Source organism: Chrysemys picta, chromosome 2 (assembly GCF_011386835.1).
Source record: "Chrysemys picta bellii isolate R12L10 chromosome 2, ASM1138683v2, whole genome shotgun sequence".
Taxonomy (NCBI): Eukaryota; Metazoa; Chordata; order Testudines; family Emydidae; genus Chrysemys; species Chrysemys picta.
In genome coordinates this window covers 24,045,501-24,059,805 of record NC_088792.1, presented here as the reverse complement: position 1 = coordinate 24,059,805, position 14,305 = coordinate 24,045,501, and the positions used below count along the sequence as shown (strand labels likewise).

The following is a 14,305-nucleotide window of genomic DNA, read 5'->3' as shown; positions in this document are numbered from 1 at the left end:
AAAATAAATTTATAACTATAAATCCATTTACCTATAAAATTTACACACCCCGTCACCCAGGAGAATGGAGAGAACTCTTTGGTTCTGAACTCTTTTGTTTCTTCATAATTTTGTATGGTGTTTAGATACCAAGTGTGACGTTGTGCAGTCTATATGGTTTTATAAAAATATGGTAATGAGTGAATATAATGTAACTGGAATATGCTTCATGCAAAAGGTCTCTTGTAAGGTATCATTACAAAGCTTATAATCTACTGACTGTGATCATCCTATTTGTATAAATGTACCACTCTTGTATTTGAAATAGAAATATGAAATATAACTCTGAGGGCCTATGTAATTATGCAAAGTGTGGGCCATTAATGGTGGTTTGGAATCTTGATGACTCCCATTAACCAGGACCCTTGTCTGTAGATGGCTGTGTTTACCTGTGAGTCTTCCTGTATATGTGTGTGCTGGCAAGTGGGTAATGAAGTCTTGCAGTGACATGTGATCATGTCACCTGAGCTGGAATCCATCTTTAACCTGGTGCTTTTCCAGTGAGAGGGGGAGTGGAAACCCAGAGGGACAAAGGGTTCCGGCCTTATGCAAAAGATATATAAAGGGGTGGAACAGAACAAAGAGAGGAGAGCGCCATCATGAAGAATCCCCTAGCAACCACCTGAGCTGGAACAAGAGCTGTACCAGGGGAAAGAATTGTGCCCAGGCCTGGAAGGTGTCTAGTCTGAGGAAAAAAATTACTAAAGCATCTCTGAGGGTGAGATTATCTGTATTCAGTTTGATTAGACATAGATTTACGCATTTTATTTTATTTTGTTTGGTGACTTACTTTGTTCTGTCTGTTACTACTTGGAACCACTTAAATCCTACTTTCTGTATTTCATAAAATCACCTTTTACTTATTAATTAACTCAGAGTATCTATTAATACCTGGGGGAGCAAACAACTGTGCATATCTCTGTATCAGTGTTATAGAGGGCAAACAATTTATGAGTTTACCCTGCATAAGCTTTATACAGGGTAAAATGGATTTATTTGGGTTTAGACCCCATTGGGAGTTGGGCATCTGAGTGCTAAAGACAAGCACACTTCTGTGACCTGTTTTCAGGTAAACCTTCAGGTTTGGGGCAAGTAATTCAGACCCTGAGTCTTTGTTGGAGCACACTGGAGTGTCTGTCTCAGCAAGACAGGGTGCTGGAGTCCTGAGCTGGCAGGGAAAACAGGAGCAGAGGTAGTCTTGGCACATCAGTTGACAGCTCCCAAGGGGGTTTCTGTGATCCAACCCCTCACACCAAGGTGACAGGCGATAGCTAGTATCCAGAATGCAAGGCATCTGCTGCTCTGCCAACCCCCCTGCAATCATGGCAAGGAAAAACGAGATTGCACATGCTGTCCTGCAGTCATGCAAGAGGAGACTCTGGTGTGAAAAGAAGGCGGCATCAGAGGAGAACTGAAGACCAAAGACATGATAAAGGTAAGCTTCCACTCAGTTTCACCACATGAGATACATTATCATCTCGTCTGACTAATTCTGTTTTAAAAGATATTTTTCCAGGTACAATCTGTCTAGAATCATGATGCAGTTTTCAGTCATTTGTATAACTGCCTGAAAGTTTTTATTCATTTTGTCAAAAGTCCGAGTGAAATGGTTACTTGACAGAAATGACAGAGTTTGTCATGGGAACAAATGACTAGTTTGATAGAATGACTGATGTGGTAAAAATGTGGGCATTCTGCATTGCTTAGGAATGAGAACTTAGGCGTGAACTGATTCTGATTGAAAATTGCAAAGCATTGTGAATGTCCAATAAATTGTTAAATGCTGGTAACGTCATAACATCCAGCAGAGGTGCATCTACATATGATGTGGCTGTTGTACACATTAATTTCATTTTTATAGATTGAAACACTTTTCTGTTTGTATAAAGAGCTTTAATGTTGAGGTTGAAAAACTTTGTGGTGGAAACAAACTTGCAAGATCAAAATAAAAACTTACTTTCCATATTCTTATACAGGAGAGTGAATAGCAAACAGCCTCAGAGGAGGCTGCATTTGAAGGGTTAATGACGTAATCCCTGTTTATAGTTTGTATTTCTGTTTGCAAAGTGATTTAGAATCCTTCAGGATAAAAGGTGCCGGAATAGTATCAAATCATTGACATTAATAATAAATGGCAATAAAACAATAAAAATAGCAATAAAAAGCCTAGAAAACTATATAGAGAAGAGGATAAAGCAGATCTCTTTGCTGGGAAGAGATTGAATGAGTAGAGCCAGAGGACAGATAGTTTAGAGAAGGGAAATTTCTTTGGCTTCCTCCTACAAATAAATCAATGATTTCACCGCTTATGTGCTTCACAGTGTTACTGGCAGGTCAGAAATTCCTCTTAATGTTTGTTTTCTTTTATTCTAATATTTATGGTGTATGTGGAACATGCCTGAGAACTCTTAACTTGGCCAATGTGTTCTCAAAACGAAGTAAAGTAACTTAGAATAAACAACATTTGTTTCATTCGCACAGTACAACACATCCAGGGTACATAACTTCTAACAGACTAACTCAACAGACAGGGCTGCATTCTGCCCTGGTTAACACTCTTTTGCAATCAGAAGTACGTAGTCCAGGGTTCCTGTGTAGAGTGTGAGGGAGTACAGAATTTTCATCACGACAGTTACTGTTTAGCTGGATATTCCCAAATGGAACAACCGATTGCAGAGATCTCTAGAGAGGAACTATATTTATTATCTAAACTGGATAACAATCTTTATTAAATACAGTCCTTACGGCAGACCATTCTGGAACATAGATTTGTTTACATCCCAAATGTTCAGCTGTTTGAGTCATCTGACCACTGAAGAACTAGGACTGGATCTTGTCTGACATACTTTTCTCCCATGCTAATAACTTAAAAGTGAGTTTATTTGATAACTAAATTAGAAAGGCAAGTACCAGTATAAAATAGGTACTAATTGCTAGAAGTCAGTGAAGTTATACAAGTGTGAGTGAAGCCAGAATCAGGCCCGCCATCTCTGCAATTATGCTCCTCTCTTGCCCTTTACCCAATTTTTGCTTAGAAGAACACACTCAAGTGGAAGAAAAATGTTGTTAATTACAATTGAGTTGTAGCCCAGAACTCATAAAAGTACAAAAATTTAACATAATTAAAATAAGAGTAGGTCTAGGAATACTTAATCCTGCCTCAGAGCAGGATGCTGGACAAGATGATCTTTTGAGTTTACTTCCAGCCCAACATTTCTGTGATTCTACAATTACAGCATGGATAGATGATACCTATGCTTATATGGTCCCATCAGTGTAGTGCTGAGTACCTCAAAAACAAAGAATTTATTCTCATCTTGAGGTAGAGAAATGTTATTGTCCCCCTTTTATAGATCTGTCTAGGTGCTGATATGGCCTTCAACAATGTAGTATTTAATCACCTCACAAACATGAATGGAAAGTTCTCACCTTCAGAGCTATTGTTTCACTCTGGCTGCAAACTCAGGCAGACATCATCTTCACTTACATTCTTCAAGCTTTGCTTTGCAGTTCTGACTGGGAGTTAGCAACTTAATTTGTTTTAACAGTGAAAGCTGAGATTCAGATATAATCACCTCACTAAAGGAGCTGTTGCCCCAGGTATGGGCCTATAATGCCAATGCTTTAGTTCAACTAGTTTCACTGTGTTAAAATCCAGATAATATGTATTTAAAACAATAAGATACTTACAATTTTAATTAATGTTTTTAAACGTATTATGCAATAATTACCTCACTTTAGGTTTAGTTTACAATTTATACAAACACCCTCCAAAAATGAATTAATTGACTAAAATTAAAAAAGACTCCAGAAAGACAATATAGCGAGATGTAAAATTATGGAACTCCATCTAAGAAAAGGTCTTTGAATATGATTTTTCAAATACAGATGTCAATTTTAAAAGGGAGGTCATTTCTTGAACAAACAAATCCCTAGCTGAAAGTGAAATAGCAAGGAACATAAATTTGTAAATCATAAAAGACAGTAAAAATGTAACATCTAAAGAGTAAGTTAGGAAGGAATTGGTCTGAACAAAAACCAAGATCTGGACACTCCTGAGCTTGTGGAGTTGGGGGAGATAGGAGTGTCAAAATTCAAATCTCATGCAAACTTTCCCAGTGGGAGTGTTTGTATTTGGAGTTCCCATTTGGAGAGAGACAACTGAGCTGGGAACTTGATTTGAACCCAGGTCTAGGATTCTTGTTCTGGCCCATTTCTATTTCCTCAACTAAACCCTGTAGGATGAAGAATGCCTAGGAACAGGGAGATCTGGATAAGTAATCCAGCCTTTTAAAATGCTTTTTAAGCAGCCAGGATGGTACAACGCAGGGTTGGAGTGATCTACTGTTGGGATGGAATCCATGTTATCAATCTGGCAGCTGCAGTCTGGATACTCTAATCAATTTATAAAGAGCATAGATTTCATTAACGCAATCTTACTAGTGTAATGGAGATACAAAAGTAGATTTTAGGAGTGTCCAGGTGAAATAAGAACTTTTATGAGCTGTCACCTAGAATTGGATACAAATGTCAGTTAAAGCTCTAGTTTTGGAAAAATATTAAAAATAAAAATATTGTAACATATACTTTTCATTGTGGTGGGCACTAATGTACTTCCTGATTATAGCCCTACTGGAATTGGGAATGGCTCAAACTTGTGAAAAGTTATCTTTAAATATTCAGCTGGATTTTGCACTCCCAAGAGTTCCTGATGGTTCAGATAATGTTTGAATAAGTATCCAAAAGTTAAGGATTCTTATTGACACATTTAAACCTTTTGATGTTCATCTGCCACTAATTTTAACACCTTCCAAAGAGAGTGAGGGATTGCTCTTACATTTGATATATAGTGAAGCAATAGTCCTTTATAGATTATACTTGTTACAAGCGAAGATGGGTAAGAACTGTAAAAACAGTATCACAACAGACTGGTTCCCCGGGTTTTATCACAAAATCCTCTTGTGCACTGTAATCTGATAAACAAGCCACTCTTATCTGGGACCTTAGGACTGGATGTTTGACCCCAAGACACCTTTTGGTCAAGTGCAAACACTAGATATTCACTGGGGGATCCTTGAATTCCAGGATAGCCTCAGATTTAAGTTGGAACTGTAGAGGTTGCTGGAATAGAGGCATACAGCATAGCGTAGTGAGGTACCAATTTTAAACAGTGCTAGCAAAACACTGATTGGTGCATTTAACTACCCAGCTCTCAGAAAAGACCGGATTCATTCCCAGAGCACATCCTGAATGTGACAGGGTCTTGACGAAAAAAGTATGTGATCAAGTAATTAAAGACTGTCATAATGCATATGGACAGGGGGACAAATTCAGGTTGCAAAGGCAACCTTAATTCTGGCATTTCTTAATTTTTGACTGCTTGACTTTGGAATCTTAACATTCTTTTAACAGTTGTTAATATAATTAACAGTGAAGCAATAATTAAGTAATATACTGCGATTCTTATGGTTTCCTGGCTGGAAACATTGGTCTTTGTTAGTTTCAAGACTGTTTATTTGGCTTATTTCCCATTTCTTTGTATTTCTTGTGTTATCCTTTTTTGTGTGTGATGATTTTTCACTCATCGTCCTGTTTGATTGTGGATTCCTTTGTAAATAACTCTTCTTTGGTGGTTTGCACCAGAGATTTTGACTCCTGAGAATCTTTGGTCCTGGCAGGCTTCCCCTGGATTGTCACATGAGCAACTGTGCATATTGTGTTGATGCATCCATCATTCCATCCTGCTGCTAGATCATGTTTTACTCGACAGGAAGATTCATCAGAGCCATGTATCAGCCTGATTTTTCTCTTCATATTGTATAATAAACACTGTCAATGAAATAAAGTGTTCATATCTGCAATTCTTATGATAAATTAGAATGCTTTCTCACAGGAAAACAATTATGCTCATCATGTGATAATGAGTAATACACCTACATTATACTTGGCTAAAGTCAGTATTTTTTTCTGCAAAATATGCTTTTTTCAACTAACATTTTATATAGTAAAAATACTGTTTTTCTTTTCACCTTACACTAGTGTAAATCAGGAGTAACTGATTATTTCAGATAAAGTCAATGGATTTACAGCAGTACATATGCAATCAGAATTAGAACCTGAGTTTATTATGAACCGCAAAAAATGAGAGTTCTTTAATGCATAATTATTCACTATAGACTGTTTTAAACCTGATATTTTTGGCTCTGGACATGACAGCCACATGAACTGTGGAGTCTAACTGGAAAACCTTTGTTTGTTTTTCCCCCTAAGATCATAGTAGCAAAACTCAGCTGAGCTACAGAATATGAACCAAACACCTTTACTGCCTGGTGCTGATTTTTCAGAAAATATTTCAGGCTTGGGGATGAAGTGCTGGTATAGCCCAAGTGCTTGTGACAGGATAGTTCTGGCAGGGGAGAAAGGTGGAAAGCGAAAGAACTGAGTCTGTGGGAGATGAAGCATAATAGCTATAATTTAGTATCACTGTAAGAAAATGACACGATCATTTCAACAAGATATACCGTGGCACTAACAGGAGCTACAGCAAAATGAGGGCCTGGTCCATCAAACAATAATAAGCATTATTTGCAGGATTGGGCCTTTAAAAACCTTTCATTTCCTTTACCATAGAGCTTGTTGTTTTCCTTTTAACTGAAATGAAAATAGGTATTGTGCAGAAGAAAGTTAATCTCTGTCCTGACCATTTTATTAAATAAAAAGTAATTATAGCCCCATGTACTCTTAACAACTCTTAAGTCTTCAAGCAGCTGTTATATTCTTTAGCCTGACTGAGCCTAAGAATGATCACATTCTAACTGTGGCATTTTGAAATGCATATTCACTGCATATTCCAGAAATTGTAAAAGTTTCTACATTTAAAATCACATTGTTTTGGAATCTGAAACACAAATGTCAGTACAATTAAAACACTTCTCAGTAAGCACTACCCAGACACCCTTAATAAAGAATGAAAAAGGTTATACACTTACCTGGGGAGGTAGGTTTGTTTAATCAATTTCACAAAGATAATTCACAGATTCCAAGCCAGAAGGGATCATTGGGATCATCTAGTCTGACTTTTTGTATAATGCTGGCCATAGAGTGTCTGCAAAATAATTCTTTTGGAAGTTGTGCATATCTTTAAAAAATATTTGCTCTTGATTTAAAAATGGCCAGTGGTGGAGAATCCACAAAGAGCTTTGGTAAAGTGTTTCAGTGTTAAAAACGAGTGCTTTATTTCCAGTCTGAATTTGTCAAGCTTCAACTTCCAGCCATTGTATCTTGTAATTTGGCTAGAAGTTGAAGCCAATGAAACACCCAGCAGACAAACACTAGCATTTCCACTGCATGGCTCAAACTCTCCTATCTTGTGCACAGCCTGAATACTCTAATTTTGCATAGACTTAGACCTTTGTTGAGAAAAGCTGTTCCCACCGGGTTTCCATTCCATGAGACCAGTGGGAAGGAATCCTCAGCCTGTAGAGCAGCTGCCAAACCACTCCATGATCCCTACTGCAGTGTGAGGCTTCAGAAGACCCTGCAATCTAATACTCCCCTCTATGAAGACAAAGAGCAGCATGGGAGTATGGTGTGTGACAAAGAGGAGGATAGGAGTAGCAGTACTGTAACAACCTGCCCCTCCTCCATGTATACTGTTGTGTCTACTCCATAACACAGTACTATCAAAACCTGCCTCTCTTGCACAATGGAGCCACATCACTTCTGCTGCCAGCAGGACCATGCTTGCAGAGAGTGGAGTGGGTATAATGCATTGTGTTTTTTATTGCTTTATTTGGAGTATCTTGGTATAGTGCCTTGGACATTGCCTAGGTGCTTAAATTCTTGGCAGTTAAATGGTTGCACTTCTTCCCTGAAATGAGGAAAGGGACATTTTCCTTCCCCTAAGAACCTCTATTAGCTGCCATCAAGAGAACCAAGAGTGCAGCAGTGAGATAATCTGGCCCAGATGTAAACGAGGGGAGAAAACTGTTTTCTCTGTCTCAGTTTTTGTGGGTTGCCTCGCTTGACTCTTATAAGCATGGTGAGCAGGGAGAGGAGATTTTTGTTGTTACCAAGAGATTTTTGTTGCTACTGCTCAAGTGGGTCCACAGTCCTGGATCATGTAGATTTAAGGAACTAAACTCAGCAGCAGCTGTTTCTTGCGCCTCTACCACACTCTTCTCTGATCTACACTTTTCTTCAGAAATGTGCATGGTTACATCCATTTGAGATGGAGATATGGATGCTGCAGTAGCTGCCAGGTCACCTGCACTCTGACTAACTGGAAGATCAGGCATCTCCTCACCACTCACATCCCCACTGGGGCCGGAAGGCTCACTGTGAACATTTGTGTCTATGTATCTCAGGAGAGCTCCTTCCTGCTTAGATAGAAAAACTTCCTTTGCTTTCTTAATTTTTCTGAATGCTGCCCCAGAGGGGCGTTTTCTTCTTTCACTCATGACTGCTGTTCTGTGCCAGGTATAGTGGCTCTCAACACTCAACTGAAGGGGAAAAATAAGCAGGCTGGTAGCAGGGCCTGAGTGAGGGAATATATCAGCATTTTAAGGGCTTAACTGGCTCCTACTACTTCAGTTGACTGCCTGTTCTCCTCAAGTGGGTTCAGGGAAGCGGCAGGAAACAGGAAGCTCCATGAGAAGCTGGTGTTAATCAGTCCAGGCTCCTGGGGGTGCTAGAGCAGTACATAAAAGGCACCTCCTCCTCTCTCTCCCTGCTGCTCCTGTGGTTTTTGTTATTCCCTCTCACCTTTTCTCCTGCCTGCCTATTATGTCTCTTGTGCCCTCCTTCCTCCAGCACAGCACTCCACCATCTCTGTGCATCTAGAGCAGAGAGAATATATATGCACCAGCAGCAGACACAATTTTCTACACTCTGGGTCCTAGTGGCACCCCCCCCCCACAATCTGGTATCAGAGACGGCCTCCTCAGTTTGCCTCATGGTAAGGCCAGCCCTGAAAAAAACCCTTATCTATCCCCCCTAATCATGGAGCAAAACTTGAAATGTGTACATCTTAACAAAAAGGCAAATAAAATGAACCAAAACTTTTTTAAAAAGAATAAGTCTCATGATTTTTTGCATCCTGACTCATGAGTTTTGAATGCTTGGGGTTAGCAGTACTGTGGTGGTGCTGTGTGTCACAGTCCCAGTGAGTCTCGCCATAATTAGTGGGACTCTGCTATTAGATCAGTCTGACTATGGTCTGGTAAACACTGCTCAAGATAGTTGACACCAAAGTAGACTGAAGAACACAAAACTAAGTGATCGGGCAACAAAATGGCAAATGAAATTTAATGTGAATAAATATAAAGTAATGCACATTGGAAGAAATAACCCCAACTATATATACAATATGATGGGGGCTAATTTAGCTACAACGAATCAGGAAAAAAGATTTTTGAGTCATTGTGGATAGTTCTCTGAAGTCATCCACGCAGTGTGCAGCAGCGGTCAAAAAAGCAAACAGGATGTTAGGAATCATTAAAAAGGGGATAGAAAATAAGATGGAGAGTATCTTAATGCCCTTATATAAATCCATGTTACGCCCACATCTTGAATACTGCGTACAGATGTGGTCTCCTCATCTCAAAAAAGATATACTGGCATTAGAAAAGGTTCAGAGAAGGGCAACTAAAATGATTAGGGGTTTGGAATAGGTCCCATATGAGGAGAGATTAAAGAGGCTAGGACTTTTCAGCTTGGAAAAGAGGAGACTAAGGGGGGGATATGATAGAGGTATATAAAATCATTAGTGATGTAGAGAAAGTAAATAAGGAAAAGTTATTTACTTGTTTCCATAATACAAGAACTAGGGGTCACCAAATGAAATTAATGGGCAGCAGGTTTAAAACAAATAAAAGGAAGTTCTTCTTCACACAGCGCACAGTCAACTTGTGGAACTCCTTGCCTAGGGAGGTTGTGAAGGCTAGGACTATAACAGCATTTAAAAGAGAACTGGATAAATTCATGGAGGTTAAGTCTGTTAATGGATATGAGCCAGGATGGGTAAGGATATTAGCCAGGGTGGGTGTCCCTAGCCTCTGTTTGTCAGAGGGTGGAGATGGATGGCAGGAGGGAGATCACTTGATCATTGCCTGTTGCGTTCACTCCCTCTGGGGCACCTGGCATTGGCCACTGTCAGTAGACAGGATACTGGGCTAGATGGACCTTTGGTCTGACCCAGTACGGCCATTCTTATGTTCTTATGTTGTTCTTAATAGTTAGCTAAAAGGGACACGTGTAGTTGTGACAGAAGGCCTGGGGGGTGTGTGGTCTATCAATAATTTATATTTCATGGCAAAGGAAAATCGATAAGAAGGATTTAAAGAGAGACAAGTTCATGTTACTTCTGTGATCAGTAAGATGGAAACTGGATACATCCAGCATGAGGATATGATTTAATACCTTTAGCTCCCCTTCTAGGGCATACCTGCTCCCCAAGGGTGGTAGACACCCTTATTCCTCCCTCCTCAGAGGCTCAGTGACCCACACTAGGATCAGTAGACCCTGGATTCTTTGTGTATATGGTGCCTCCAGCCAGTCACTAGGTGCATAATAATAACCCTTATGGCCTCTAGGATATTGCTGTTTATAACAACAGGGAATCAAGGACCAAAAAATAATTGTAGCACCCCCTATCCACCTGGTTACCTCCTTTAGTGCCCATCTCCTTACGGGTTTTGATGGACAGGCCTGGGTTCTTCTGGATCCTGCAGGGTGTAACTTCTTTTTCTTCTCATATGAATTTATTTGGAGGTGCCTCCACCCCCTTTGCTTCTTCCTGGCAGGATCACTAGGGCAGCTTGGGAGGAAAATTCTAATTACAGGGTAATCCCCACTTACTTGCCAGAGAGTTGAAGACTTCCAAGAAATAACACAAACACATGCAGTATATTCAACACAGTAATTATATTAAACAGGAGATAAATATAACATAAGAGGGTAAAATACTATTCTCAGTGTCACCGGTGCTCATGCTGATAACACCCATGAATTTCCTCAGTCACATGATCTGACACAGTAAACATCAAATTAGTGTCCTGTTGGTACGTGTATTTTGAAGGGGTCCTTTTGAAGGTGACCTGTTACCACGATATCTTCTGTGCAGCAGTTAGCAATGTGGCTGACTGCTCAAGAGACTCACAAGTGGGATAAGATGGTAAGTCCCTCTGCAGATTTAATAGGCAGCAGATAATAAATTCCCCAAACCCTTATCCCCTGGCCTGAGGCACAGTTCAGAGAGTAAGGGGTCACCCAAACAATTTCTCTGACTAGTTAATTAAAAGATGATGCACTCACAAACTCCATGAATTATCATCAGGTTCAGAGGTGGCTCTGGACTCTGAAGTCCCTGCAGAGGGGTTGACAATCACTGCTGGCAGGTGTCCTCTTCATGCAGGAGTCAGGCTGCTTCCGGTGCCAGGATTTCTTCTCACTAAAAAGGGGTGCAGGGCTCAAGGTGCAGATTACAAAACTATACTGAAATCCAAACTTTAGTCTCCTACTTCAGTGCTCAGACAGTGCTCTGAGCTGAGCTGGCCATGTGGTGACTGATCTCGGCTAGAGAGTTGGAGAGATAATTCGGCTGGCTGGGAGAAGTTTCCCCAACAAAGTTCTACAAACTGGGAATCACTTTGGAGCAGGAAAGGGCCAAGCTGAGGGATCTTGCTTTCAGGTCCCCAAAGGCCAGGTCTCAGGGGGAACCCTGCATACAGGCCTGGGGCTCCCCACAAAGCCAGTCCTGCCTTTTTCCCGGCGGGCTCCTGACGGCTCCAAAATGGCTCCTTTCCTCTCCTGAGTTCCTAGGGAAGGGCATCTCACTCTCTATTGGTTGCTGAGCAGACTCTGAGTCTTCCTTGGCTCCCCCTCCCCCAGGGACAGTGTGCTCTGAGTTACTAGCACTCAGAGCCCCAGGAATCTAGGTCATCTCCTTGGGGGTTACATAATGATAAACAACGATTCCCAGAAAGGATGGGGTAGATTAAAAGAAGAGGAAGAGAACAGGCAAAGGAATCAAGGATATCCAATAAATGAGTAATTAATGTATCCAGAAGCAACACACACTAAAACCCCATAAACTAGGTTAATCTAATGAGAGAACCCCACTTCCCTCAAGGCTCCCCACAGGCCTTATCTGGGTGGAAGACTTGGAGCGTGGTGGGAAGGGCTGGTGTCCCTTGCCGGGAATCTGACCATTCTTCCTTTCAGCCACAGTGAGTCCCTGGCAGCCACGAGCCCTGCCTGTCTCTTGGTGCCAGGGAGGCCTACTGGGCACTGCTATCTCTCACGCCTCTGTGGCAAAGAGCAACTCAGGAGTTGGATCCCCTCTGTCTGCTCTAGCCTGACCTCTAGTTGCCTTACTCTCTGGTCACCACAGTCCCTGCCAGGCTCAGCTCTTGTGTCCCAGTCATGTGCAGGCTCTCTGAGGCCTGCAGTTAGTTGTCTGGCTTGTCCATTGGGCTTCTGGTCCAGCCCCCCAGTCTGTGTGTGTCTCTCAAAAACAGCCGAGGCAGGCAGTCTCAACTGCCTTTCTAGTCTGCCTCTCAAGTGCCTTTCTAGATGCTGATGCATCTGAAGAAGTGGGTCTTTTACCCACGAAAGCTTATGCCCAAATAAATTTGTTAGTCTTTAAGGTGCTACCGGACTCCTCGTTGTTTTTGTGGATACAGACAAACATGGCTACCTTCCTGATACTTTCTAGTCTTTGTCTCTGTGCTGCTTTTTGTGGGAGCTGCTGCAAGTACACCCCTTAGGTGACAGGTTTCACTACCTGCACCTCTCTCTGGGTGCAACCTGATGGTTTTACCACTCTCAGACTGGATCCCGGGTGGCAGATCCCCGCCCTATTTTAAACTGTGTTAGCATGACTGGCCCAGTTGTATTTGGCACCTGCAAGAAACGTCCTTCTGGGAGCCCGTCACCAGTGGCTGAATAAAGTGACTCAGAACAGCTCCTTCCAAACAAATATATTGTCTATTCATCCAAAAGCAAGCGGAGAAAAGGGCTAAAACTATAAAAGGTCTGAATTCCTGGTTCTTATCTAAAGTTTATCAATTCTCTCAAAACTTAAGCATGGCTGGCTGCTTCAGAGATATCTCGCATGGCTGCTGTCTCATCCAACCACCCTCTGAACATATTTTGTGCCCTTTTGATTTTAGGCCCTCAGCCTAAGCAAGCCAGTTGTGTAACTTTGCCAGGTGCCAGGAAACAGCATCTTTCCAATTAATGGCCTAGCCATTGTTCCCTTAAGTCCCCTAAGTTGTTTGCCCAGAGATGTCTTATCTCTGACCATCATTTTACTTCCTGCTTTCTCGGCATAATTGTTTCTTCTTGTTTAACCCCATGCAGTCAGACAGAAGAGTATTAAGCAAGTAAAGTGAGATACACATAATATTCTTAAAAAATAATACAGATACCTCCCATGCTCTCCACAACCAGTGTATGTTATTAACACAGTCAGCACTAGTTTAGTTGATTCCTGGAACATTAGCAGAATTAATATTAACAAATGAATGCAGGGTTCTCTCCAGTCAGCAGAATGAATGATGTTTATTGAAAAGGAACATGATTTGTTTTAAATATGTTTACCTCTGAGATCCTTTTGCTATAGAACAGGGGTGGGCAAACTACAGCCCGCTGGCTGCTTCCAGCCTGTCAGACGTTTTTATCCGGCCCTTAAGCTTGTGCCGGGGAGTGGGGTCGAGGGCTTGCCCCGCTCCGCCCGCCCAGCACTCCCCAGCCCCCGACTCACAATTCCACCATCTTTCGGCACGCGCAGAGCCACACTGCACAGGTGCAATTTCACCATGCTGTTTCTGGAATCGGAACCCCACCCCTACACAGCAGCCCCCTCTTCCCCCCATGCAGCAGCATGCCCAATCTCCTTTCAGTCTCCACCCTTGAGAGCCTCGAAACTGCTCAGGGGCCACACCCATTTCAGCTAGGGTTCCTCTGCCCATGGCAGTGCCTGCTATGGCTGCCTTGGTGTCACTGCCGGCAGGGCCCCTAGGAGTCCGCGGTACCGCCCCTGTAGAGCCCACCCCTCCCCCCACCTCGGTAACATCCCTTACAGAGTCTCCCATGCTGCACCCCATAGAGTCCCCCTCCCCCACCGGGCATTCATGGCCCATCATACAATTTCCATACCTAGATGCAGCCCTCAGGCCATAGAAGCTATAGAAGCTTGAAACTTGGTTTAAACAATCAATTTCATGCCTAGCATAAAAAAGTTTACAACACAAAGGTCAAATTT

The 14,305-nt window shown here is 41.8% G+C and overlaps 1 protein-coding gene across 1 annotated transcript in view; it reads left to right on the top strand.

Moving 5' to 3' along the window:
- The first annotated feature begins 1,368 nt into the window (after positions 1–1,368).
- Positions 1,369–14,305, top strand: part of VIPR2 (vasoactive intestinal peptide receptor 2) — a 233,988-nt gene continuing 221,051 nt past the window's right edge. The window contains exon 1 of the mRNA XM_065582780.1: positions 1,369–1,474. Coding sequence (XP_065438852.1) covers positions 1,466–1,474 — 9 coding nt within the window. The 5' untranslated portion in view covers positions 1,369–1,465. The remainder of the gene's footprint in view (positions 1,475–14,305) is intronic.